The sequence below is a fragment of the Lipotes vexillifer genome, unplaced genomic scaffold, assembly GCF_000442215.2.
Source record: "Lipotes vexillifer unplaced genomic scaffold, Lipotes_vexillifer_v1.1 scaffold1815, whole genome shotgun sequence".
Lineage (NCBI taxonomy): Eukaryota > Metazoa > Chordata > Mammalia > Artiodactyla > Lipotidae > Lipotes > Lipotes vexillifer.
This window is the reverse complement of record NW_006791807.1, coordinates 286,619-298,243: the sequence shown is the minus strand read 5'-3', so window position 1 is coordinate 298,243 and position 11,625 is coordinate 286,619. Positions and strand designations below refer to the sequence as shown.

General features: G+C 57.2%; 1 protein-coding gene across 2 annotated transcripts in view; it reads right to left on the bottom strand.

Annotated features, from left to right (window-relative positions):
• Positions 1 to 6,054: 6,054 nt before the first annotated feature.
• The window catches only part of PAK4 (p21 (RAC1) activated kinase 4), a 9,843-nt gene continuing 4,272 nt past the window's right edge, over positions 6,055 to 11,625 (bottom strand). For both annotated transcript variants that reach the window (XM_007464687.1, XM_007464686.1), the window contains 6 exons: positions 11,389 to 11,625; positions 9,890 to 10,023; positions 9,486 to 9,612; positions 8,218 to 8,343; positions 6,806 to 6,940; positions 6,055 to 6,210 (listed from right to left, as the gene is read on the bottom strand). The exon at positions 11,389 to 11,625 is cut by the window's right edge and continues 19 nt beyond it. In XM_007464687.1, the coding sequence (XP_007464749.1) occupies positions 6,055 to 6,210; positions 6,806 to 6,940; positions 8,218 to 8,343; positions 9,486 to 9,612; positions 9,890 to 10,023; positions 11,389 to 11,625 (915 nt within the window). The remainder of the gene's footprint in view (positions 6,211 to 6,805; positions 6,941 to 8,217; positions 8,344 to 9,485; positions 9,613 to 9,889; positions 10,024 to 11,388) is intronic.

Sequence of the window (11,625 nt, the reverse complement as noted above, 5' to 3'; positions counted from 1 at the left end):
CAAGAGCCTTTCATCCACTCGGCTCAGAATAAAAGGGAGAGAAAGTAGAGAGAATTAGTATAAGTAGGAGGAAATAGGAAAGAAAGAAAGAAAGAGAGGAGGGAGGGAAGGAAGGAGGGAAGGAAGAAAGAAAGAAAGAAGAAAAGAAAGGAAGAAGGCAAGAAGGGAAGAAAGGGGGGGGGGGGGGGGGATGTCCTGGAGGGCGGGCATGAGGGCTTGGAGGAGCCGATGGTGGCTTCTCCACCAGGGCTGCAGGGGATGGGAGAGCCCAGCCAGGTCAGGCGTGGGGTGAGGGTGGGAGAAAGGTGTGCTAGCTTGGGTGCCGCATCCCCCAAATATAAACCACTGGGCTCTGAGGTGGGGATATGTGTTGAGCCAGCTTCACCCTGTAGGCGGCAACAGAGAGGGGGGGATGAGTTGGGGTAGAAGGAAGGAGATGAGAAGGGGTGGGAGGAGGGGAGACAGAGTAGGGACGCTGGTAAGGAGGAAAACAAAGAGACATCCAGACAGAGTGATGAAGATGAAGACAGAAGGAAAGAGAGGTAGAGAGATCTAGAGAGGCTGAAGCAGACAGACAAAAGGAGAGATGCTTATGGGGACTGGGATGGAGTTGATCAGATCCAGGGAAGGATCCAGAGGGTCAGAGATACCCACAAGGCATTACCTGGGACAGAGGGCAGGTGGGAGTCCAGAGGCAGGCAGGGGAGGCGAGGCGTACGCACACCAGATAAATTTGCCAAATAGAAAGTCCGTGCAAGGTCTCTCCTGTGGCATTGTTTAGAACAGCAAACAGCCGCAGGCTGAACGTCCTGAATGTCCATCAACAGAGGCTGTTTCAATGAATCAAGGTTCGTATGCGTCACGGAATACTACCCAGCCACTAACAGGAGCGAGGCTGCTTTTTATGTACCGACTGGGATCAACCACTAGAATACATTGTTAGGTCGCAAAAAACAAGGTGTAGAAGGATGTGTACAGTATGCTAACATTTGCGCAAAGTGGAACATATATCAGTATATGCACGTAGGTATTTCCTGGTATATGCATACATTTCTGAAAGCAGATACAAGAAACTTGCATCGGTGGCTGGTTCTGGGGACGGGGACTGAGAGGCTGGGGATGCAGAGGAAGGGAGGTTGACTTTGCAATTTATTCCCTTTGGAATCTTCTATATTTTGTACCATGGGCTTCAGTTACCTGTTCAAACACTAAATAAGATTAAATGATAGAATAAGAAAGACAGAGGGAGACAGAAAGTCGGGGATAAAGCTGTGGGGAAGAGAGGGATGGAGGAAGAAAGGGAGAGAGAGTTTAACTCTGTTTAATCCAGTGGTGCCCAAACTTCTGTAGATGCCTTTGGTCATCCGGGGAAAGGCTGTGAGGGGTCCTGACCTCCCCAAATGACAGGCCAGGACCCTATTTGCTGCCCCATTTTGTCCCCCCAGGCCTAATACCTCTCAGTCTTCTCCTGGAGTGGCCATCTTTCTTCCGGAGTCTCCTTTTTTGGGGTCTGGCCTAGTTGAGTTGACTGGCGGCCCTGGAAGACAGAGGTTGACCCTTTCCTGTTGAGACCTGTGGTCCCTCAGGTGCGGTTGTAAAGGGAGGTCCTGCTCAGTCTTCAGGAGGCTGTGGCATGGTGATGGCTTTGAACCCTGCCTCTACCACTTTCTTGCTGTGTGACCTCAGGCTGGTGACTTCGAGTCTCTGTTCCTCAGTCTCCCAGCTATAAAATGGGACAAGGAAGGTACTTCCTTGGAGGGCTGCTAGGAGGGTTGTGTTAGTTTCCTGGGGCTGCCATAATGAATTGTCACACACTGGGTTGCTTAAAACAGCAGAAATGTATTCTCTCACAGTTCTAGAAGCCGAAGTCTGAAATCAAGGTGTCAGCAAGGACTTGCTCAGTCTAGAGCTTTAGAGGGAGAAGACTTCTTTGCCTCTTCCTGCTTCTAGGGGCTCCCAGTGCAGTTTTGCTCGTGGCCACAGGACTCCAATCTCTGCCTGTCTTCACAAGGTCTTCTCTGGGTGTCTCTAGTCTACCTCTGCTTTTCTTTTATAAGGGCATTTGTCACTGGATTTAGGGCCCACCCAGATAAGCCAGGATGACCTCACCTCAAGGTCCTTAATCACATCTGCAAAGACCCTTTTTCCAAATAAGGTCACAGTTACAGGTTCCACGGGGACACATCTGGTTTTTTTGGGGGGTGGAGTGGGGAGGGGACATTAACCCACTACAGGATTAAATGAGGTAAAACTAGGAGCTCAGCAAAGCGCTGGACACAGTAAGGTTTTGATGAATGTTAACTATTCCCTTGATTTTGCTTGGCCCACATGATATTGTTAAATGTTTTTCGTAAGTTGCCTACCTTTGAGTTCAAGAGCTTTCACATGAAAATGAGGATCTCTTGAGGAAAATCAGAACATTTTGCATCATTGGACCAAACCCCCGCAAGGCCAAGGAGCCCTAAGTGACTGACCTTCGAAGGGGCGTGTGTGTGGCCACTTCCCCAGTCCCCAGTGTCACCTGCCTGGCCCTGGGGCATCAGAGTTGGAGCCTCCTGGACCAGATCTGTCCTGCTCACTGTTGCAGCCCCACCGCCCAGCCTGAGGCCTGGCTCAGAAAGCCAGTGAGGGACCCAGGACTTCAGGCCTGGCCCTCGTAGGATGTGTGACCCTGGGCAGGCCCTTCCCCTCCATGGACCTCAGTCTCCACATCTGTGAAATGGGGGAAGGTGTGAGATGATTCCTGGGCCTTTCTCGTTCTGGGGCGTTGGCAGGAGGCAGGCACGAGTTTGAGGTCACCAATGACTTACTGTGGCAGATAAACTGCCATTCTCAATCCTGGCTGCATGTTATAATTGCCTGGATAATTCTCATTTTATATACCTATGACCAGACTCCAATTCGCACCAAAGGGGGTTGCCCTTTGCTCACAGAACAGACCTTCAGCATGGCCTTCAAGGCCTTTATTCTTCTCAAGACCCCTCTCTCATTCATTCATTCTTTCCCTTTAGCCCACTCCTTCTTCCATTCTCCTCGCTGTGAGCCATTCTGTTCCGTAAATGAGTCTCTTTTTTTGGTCTTGCCAAATGAGGACTATTATTTTATGCCCACAATTTTTGATTTACAGACTTGGTTGGCTTGGCTCCCCATTCCCATGGGCACACTTGGCCCCTGGCTCCTGATGGCTTCACAGGAGCCCTTGCCTTGCGCCCTCAGATCCTGCATAAATACTGCATGGTCCCAAGGGAGAATTTCTTTGGGAAGTCACCCAGGAGCGGAATTACTGCGAGATATGTATGTGCAGCACTTCATCTGACTAAGCCAGACTTTTAATTTTTACCAGATTCGTACTGTTAATATGACAGCTCATTGCTGAATTTGCTTTTCTCTGATTACTAATGGGTTTGAGCACCTGCACACATCCCTGTTGGCCTTTTAATTTGGTATGATCAAATTGATTTTTTTCTTCATAATTTGTTTCTATGGGGGAGTTTTCAGAAGTCCTTCTCTGCCCCTAGCTCATCAATTATTTTCCTCTATCAACTTTATAGTTTACCTTTCACTTTTTTTTTTTTTTAATATTTATTTATTTATTTATTTGGCTGCATGGGGTCTTAGTTGCGGCACGCGGGATCTTCGTTGCAGCAGCCTGGAGAATGTAGTGAATAGCAGGGATGGAGGATCACGATTCTACAGAAGCGTTTTTTTTTTTGCTTTTCCATGCAGCATGTGGGATCTTAGTTCCCCGACCAGGGATCGAACCCATGTCCCCTGCATTGGGAGCGTGGAGTCTTAACCACTGGACCGCCAGGGAAGTCCCAGTAATAGCAGTTTTAATTAGACATGCAGTCGCCCGGAATAAAGACTACATTTCCCAACCTCCTTTGCTGCTGGGTGTGGCCAAGTGACTAAGCTCAGGCCAAGGAGGCAATGGTGAAAGCTTTGGGGTCACATCCTTTAAAATGAAGGGGTGTGCCCTCCTATTCACGTGGGAGAGGTAACAATCCTAGGATGGAGGAGCAGCAAGATGGAAGGAAGCTGGGACCTTGCTGACTGGGCAGGACTGAGTCCCCCACTCCTTGGCCTCTAACTGAGAGCAACTGTAGTTGGTTGCTCAGTGGTTGTCAAACTTGAGGGGGCATCAGAATGAGGCTTCTCACTGCAGTGGCTTCTCTTGCTGCAGAGCACGGGCTCTAGAGCGCAGGCTCAGTAATCGTGGTGCACCAGCTTAGTTGCTCCGCGGCACGTGGGATCATCCTGGACCAGGGCTCGAACCCGTGTCCCTTGCATTGGCAGGCAGATTCTTAACCACTGCGCCAGCAGGGACGTCCTGCACTATGCTTTAAATCTGTGTTTATCCATCTAGATCATGTGTGTACTTGGCCAGGCTGTCACAGAAACAGTGCCTGGATCCCTGGGGGGCTCAGGGTCTGTGGAGAGGGGTGCTGTGGGGTAGGGGCTGACAGTGGGGGCGAGGCAGGACTAGGTTTGGCTCCTCTCCGCACACTTCCAGCCCACAAACCAGACTGAGGCCCCTGGTGCTGGTGACGCCTGGAGGGCTCTGGGAAGGGGGTCCCCTCCTTGGTCTCTCAGTGCCCCCGGGAGGCCGCTGCTGCCCCGACGCCTCCCAGGGTGCTGGGAAGGACACACACCGAGCCCACAGTGGCCTGGGGCAGCCATCGCCCAGAATGCAGAGGCAGCGCCGTCTCCTGTCAGCCGATTGTCTCCTCTCCCTGGGACCCAGCCTCAGCCTGGAGAGCAGGACATGGCCAATGGAATATTTCCGAGGCTGGCAGCTCCAGGTCCATCTGTCTTAGCCAACGCCCCAGCAGCCCATCTGCCTGTTAACCGGTTTCCTAACATCAGCTCACCAAGGATCAGTTCCTACTCACTGAATGCACTCCAGACCACCTTTAAAATAGGTTTCCAGCAAACTGCAGATTTGGCAAACTGGTCATCATGGCACATGGACTGGTAAACTGGCTGCTTCCAGGCCTGGGGGGCATCAATTCAGCCCTGTAACTGGCTGCTTGGACATGGAACTCCCGCCCACCCACAGACACGGCCCTGGCCCTGAACTGGGCTGGAATCCTGGGGTTAGCCAGGCCTCCCTCCCAACCCTAGAGCCCCTCCCCATCAATTCTCCCTGCAAGACGGCCTGGATGGGGGTGGGGGGCCTCTATGCACACTGCACACACAAAAAACAAGAAACTGGTTTAATTGTAAAACTAAGTTGAGGGAGGGGTGGGCGGGGCTGTGCTGAGGGGGCAGGAACCTGATTCTTCAAGCAGTGGTCCTGTCCCCAGTGCCACCCCGCGGGACAGGGACCATCCGTCCCCAGATGGGGGCTAGAGTGTTATAAAATGACAATATAAATAGACTTCTAGAAAAGAGGAGGCTGTTCCAGGTGCAGTAGTCATGTTCTACAGAGGCTGGGGGTGGGTGGGAAGCCCTGACCCCTGTCTCCGCATCCAGCCACAGAGAGGGGTGTGGGGCGAAGGAAAAAGGCCACTCTTCAGACATTCATGATCGACCCCCGCAATGGCTCAGCGGGGAGGGGCTGTGGATCAGGCGAGGTCTCAGAGACACGCACTCACAGGCTGGAGGACAGAGGAGCTGGACCTTCTACATGCACACATGCGTGTACACACAAACGCGTGCGCACACACACACACACACACGCACGCGCACGCGCGCACACACACCTCTTTCGTAGTGTTGTCTCCACCCCTGGCGGCCCCCACTGCAGATTTCCAGTGATGGGAAGGCTGCCCGTCCTTCCTGGAGACAGGACAACACTGGGGCGGGCCTGTCCCAGAGGGTTGGCGGGTCCTGGGAACCTCGTGTGCTCCCACAAGTCCCTGCGTTTTTTTAAAAGTCACAAAATCAAAACGGCAGTTCAGTAGTAGGGTCCCGCACCCCCCCCAGCAAGGAGGGCAGTGCCATACAGAGTGTCTCCTGGGCTGGGAGGGGCAGGGGCCGGCCCTCCACTGGCCTCTGGCAGGGCAGGGGTGACCCAAGGGGCTCTTTGGTTCAGGGTCAGGGCGCTGGGCCTCATCTGGTGCGGTTCTGGCGCATGAGGGGCACGATGCTGGCGGGCGGGCCCGCTTTGGCCAGGAATGGGTGCTTGAGCAGCTCAGCCGCCGTGGCCCGCTGTGCTGGGTCACGCACCAGCAGGCGGTCCAGGAAGCCCTTCAGGGATGGCGACACCTGTCAGGAGGCAGGCGAGAGGGTCAGGGGGTCTGAGAGCCAGCTCCACTGCTCACTCACTGTGGGGCCTCAGTTTCCTCCTCTGTCAAATGGGCTGACAACATCTACTGCCTAGGGAGGGGGCAAAGAGCTTGGCCCCAGGGGCTCATTCCCTCCCCATTTCCAAGGTTCAGCAGTAACCTGTCAGCAGCTGGGCCCTGGAGGCACCCCTTTCTCACCAGGCAATTCCTTCACCACGAAGGCCCTTCTCCTGGACCTGAGGACCCTGGCAGCAGCTGGGCCCTGGAGGCACCCCTTTCTCACCAGGCAATTCCTTCACCACGAAGGCCCTTCTCCTGGACCTGACTATGCTGTGTTCGTCTAGGCAGGCCAGCCTAAGCATGGGATGTGGGGTGGTGAGGGCACAGAGTTTACACAGACACTCGAGGCCTGGGGGACACGGGGGTGACCCAGCGCACAGTAAGCGCCACCTTGGGAGGGAGCCATCCATACCCCAGTGCTGCCCGCACCCAGCGAGCGCTCTGCTTGGGTTTGGGGCAGGGTGGAGCCCTGTCCCCCCACCCCCACCTGCCTGCCGCCTGCGGGAGGGGCCCACCTTGTGCAGGTTCTTCAGTCGGGGTGGCAGGTTGTCCCGAATCATCTTCATGGCTTTGAGGGGTGGCTCATTGAAGTAGGGGGGCTCCCCATCCACCATCTCGATCACCATCACCCCCAGAGACCAGATGTCCACCTGCGGTGGGGATGGGGCAGCAGGGCTGAGCTGTGCAGGCATGGCCAGTGCTCGAGGGACACCCACAGAGGGATCAGAGGGATGGCCCTGGTTCTGTCTTTGCCTCTTTGCTCCTGGAATCCTTGGGCCCTGAACACCCTCGCTGATACCCAGCCTGCCGGACCCTATGCACTCCGCACCCAGGGAGCCCTCTGAAGGGTTCTGCCCACCCAGCATCTATCCCCTTCTTTTTTTCTAACCCCCCTCCTCCCCCTGGGTTCCTCTGGAGAACCCCCTCTCCCCTACTTCAGTCCATAGAGCATGACCAGGTAGCCTCATCAGCAAGAGTCCGGACACAGTAATTGGTTCAGGAACGGGCACAGGACCCAAGCTGAGCCAGTCACAGTCAGCCCTGAGACTTCAACCAAAATATTCAGGAAAACAGTAGGGCTCATAGGCAGGGAGATGTGTCCTGGAGTTGCCAGGGTCATGTCTGTGCGGACCAGGGGAGCACCTGCCTGAGTGAAGACTACGGGGGAAAATTCTAGGGACCCACAGCTTCCATTTTGCTAAATCCACTTGAGATAGTTTTGTCACTCACAGGCAGTCCTGACTGAGATGGCCCCTCAGAATCTCCTCCCAGCCTCCCCTCCCAGTGTGATCCCACTCCTGCCTGAGGGTTCCCCAAGATATGCTTCCAAGGGCACCTTGGCCAGGCCCTGGGTCAAGCCTTGTTGACTGACTGTGGAGGAATCCTCAGGGCCACAGGCCACAGCTCAAAGACCAGGCAGGTAATGGCAGGGAGTGAAGCAGGTCAGTGTAGGCAGTAGAGATGGGTGGGGACTATGGCCAAGACAAAGGTGCCCTTGCACTTTCTAATGTGGGGCAGCCCCTCAGCACCTGCGGATTGTTGCCGTGTGGGAATTTGGTCTCCACGTGGCCAGAGCTCTTGGTTTTCTGACAGAGAATAAAATTCAGACTTTCATGTGAGAGCTCTCTTTTTGAAATGCTTGCAAGAGCATCTTCAGAGCACATAGGCCAGTTTGTGGCCTCTGCCCCAGGCTGACAGGCAGGGCCAGGGCCAGAGCCACTTCTGCTCAGCATTCTGTTCCCATTGCTAAGCACCGGCCTGGCTCCAAACTAGAACCCAGTCAGCAATGAGTGCACGCAGGCGTGCCTAATTCTCCCCCAAAACCATCCCCAGGGACTGAGCCCCCTCACCCCCAGCACTCTGGCTGTTCCGGACTGTCACAAGGTAAACCAGTGCCGAGCAGGATGACCGGCCGCCTCTGGCTCACCTCTGGCCCGTAGGGGAGGCGGGAGATGAGCTCCGGGGCCATCCAGTAGGGCGTGCCGACCAGGGACTTCCTCCGGGGCACCTCCTTGCTCACCTGGGCACAGAACCCAAAGTCCGACAGCTTCACCTGCAGTAGGACGTAGGCAGTAGGGTCAGAGGTGCTGGTGGGGGCAGGGTGAGCAGAGGCATCTACCTAATTGATTCCTTGGCCTCGGACACGCTGGGTCTCCATGATGCCGCCCAGAGGTTAGAGCCTCTGGGGAGCTCTGCCGTCTCCTGGCTGGGGCCCTCAGCCGCGTCACCTGCCCAAGATCGCACCATCTGCCTCCGTGACAGGGTCTGCGCTGGGGCTCTCGGGGGAAGTGGCCCGAGTCCCAGGGGTACCAAAGGCTGGGCGGGGGCTCAGACTGGGGCTGGCTCCCAATGCTGTGCCCTGGGCCCCTGCTTCCCGGCAGGAAGCACACCTTCAGCTGGCAGGTGTGAGAGGGATGCAACCGTGTCCAAGGGGGGTACAAGGGGACACAGCCTGCCTCTGCAACAGCTGCGTCCCCAGACCAAGGATTTATACCTTTGCTGGAACCGTGGGCCCTATTCGGACTCTTGAGGATGTCTATGGACCCTCCCACCCCCAGAGAGCATGCTCACACATGTCCCCCAAACACATCTGCAGACACCTTTAGGTGTTCGTGGACCCCAACTGAGACTCCCGGTGAAACTGAGCCTTCCCCCAACCCCCTGCCTCTGCTGACTGGCCTAACTTTCCTGGGGGAGGGCGGGCAAATCACCAACAAGAATTTGGTGAAAGTCAAGGGCCCCCTCCCACTGAAAATCATGTTCACTCTTGGAATATAAATGCAGGTTTTGGTCACTGTGAGGCTCATCCATGGACCTCAGACTCAGAACTTCAGTCCAGAACATGGGAGACAGGACTGGAGTCCACAGCCCACGCCTGGATGCCAGGCTAGGAGCAGGTTCTCACGTGGCCGAGACCTGAGGCTGGCCACCCAAATGGAGTCTCCCCTCTCTGGGCCCAGGGCTAGACTACAGTTCCCAATGGCCTGTGCTGACGGCAGAGCCCCTGCCAGCCTGAGCCCCTGACCGCAGGGGCAGAGGCCCCACTCACGTGGACCCCTGACTCTGGACTGCTGCACGAGGAACGAAGGAACTTACTGCTCCTCACGCGACTGAACTCGGGGGTCAGAGCACACCCTACCAGCAAAGGGAGAGCTGGGCAGAGGCGGGGGAAGGCCAAGCCACCCCGTTCCTCACCCTGCCATCGTGGGTCAGCAAGATGGAGTCGCTCTTGATGTCCCGGTGAATGACCCCCTGGGCGTGGAGCACGGACAAGGCCTGCAGCACGGCCAGGCACACGGCGGCGATCTGCTCCTCGTTCATCCTGCGGGGGTGGGTGGGTGAGTGACGGGGACAGACAGGGCCCCACCCTGGGGTTTAAGGGGGACACAACACTACCCTGGGCTTTGAGGGGGACATGGCCCCACCCTGGGGGCCGGATGGGGCCAGAGCCTGTTGGCTCTGAGACATGGCCCCGCCCCAAGGGGTCTGGAGGGGGCCAGTCCTATCGTGGGAGAGGTCTGAGGGGGACCCAGGTCCACCCTGGGGAGCCGGGGGAGACAGCAGGCTGGCTGTCACAGGGTCCAGCTGTCCAGCAGTACCTGGTGTGGGTGACGATGTCGGTGAGGGCGCCTCCCTCCAGGAACTCCATCACCACCCAGAGCTCGTCCCCGACCAGGTAGCTGTTGTACATCTCCACCACGTTCTCATGCTGGTAGTCCCTCATGATCACCACCTGGGCATGGGAGGCCGGGTCGGCGCGCCGGAGGGAGGACGGCCAGCCCCTGCCACCAGAGCCCTCCCGCCTCCCTCTCAGCCTGGGTATGGGCCCTGCCACACTGCGGGTCCGCTTCCACCCGTCACTCCTGCTCATCGGGGTCCCCCTGGGCTGTCCTCCCACGGCCAAAGTCAAGAGACCTCAAAGGCTGCGTGGGCCTGATGTCTGCACTCTATTCCAGGGGTGCTCCCACCCCGCACACACCCCACACTTCTGACGCTGGTCTCTGACCAGCCCTGAGCTGGGCCGCGAGTGGCTCTGATGGCCAGGCTGGTGTTGGGAGAGGGAGCTGGAACGAGGGCGTCTAAGCACAGGGCTGAGACCAGAAGGCCAAGCAGGTACTAGGCAGGTCAGATAAAAGGCAGCGGGGGCGGCGGGGGGGGAAGAGATTTCAGGGGCAGGAAGGCCTAGCAAGGCAAAGCCTCACAGAGCTGGGGGAACACGATGCTCACAGGGGCCACATTACACTGGGCAAAGCTGAGGAGTGCGGAGAGGTCAGGAGGCAAGAGCTAGAGTCGGACGACCCCGGACCTGACGTCCTCCTGGGACTCCTGCATCAGAGGCCGGGGGCTGCTCCCAACAGATTCCTCTCAGGAAGGAGCCAGGGGTATGCCTTTGCAACATGCTCACTGGTAGTGAGCCCCTCAAGGGTCAAAGCCTGAGGTCAGACAGAAGCGAGGCCTAGATGGGGGCGGATCTCAGATGCATGGCCAAGAGGCCAGGCCTTTGTCCTGAAGGCACCAGGGGGCGCGGCAAAGGGCAGTAAAGGGGTGTGTGGCAGCGCTTTGGCTGTGGTGTGCGGAATGCCCAGGGGGCAGGGCCGAGCAGCAAATGGGCTACACAGGGACAGGAACGGGGACGGGGGAAGGAGTGACAGGCTCAGGGCTGACAAGCCCGGGGTGGGGGCCAGAGAGGTCCAGAGCTCTGGCCTGTGGACAGGAGTGGCGGGGCCTCTCTGAGACAGGGAACCAGGAGAGGCAGGTTTGGAGTACACGCTTCGGGGCCAGAATGGGACTTGGTGGGTATGAGGGGCCTGGAAGGCACGCAGAGGGTGGGGCTCAGAGGGATTAAGGGAGACTGGAGCTGGGGCTCGGGGCCTGGCCAGGAACAGGACAGCTGTGGCCGTGGGTATCGTGGGGACAGAGGAGACAGCCTGGGGAGGTGTGACGAGTAAGGACAAGAGCCGGGCCCAGAACCCAGCCCTGGGGAACCCCATCCCTGAAGGCCCTTTCCCCTCCTCACCCCTACGTGCCCTCAAAAACCACGGGGCGGAGGAGCCCCAGGAGGAGAGGTGAAGGGCGGGGGCAGGGGCAGCAGGCCCACCTCATTGAAGAGCAGCTCGCGCCTCTGCTGCTTGCGCAGGTCCATCTTCTTGACGGCCACCAGCCTGCCCGAGCTGCGCACGGTGGCAATGCACACGATGCCCGTGGAGCCCTCGCCGATTTTGATGAAGTTGTCCAGATAGGTGCGAGGGTCGCCGGGGTCCACCACCAGTTGCAGGGCAGCCCGGAACTGCTCGTGGGACACTCGCTGGGGTTCCCGCTGTGGCGAGCGGGGTCC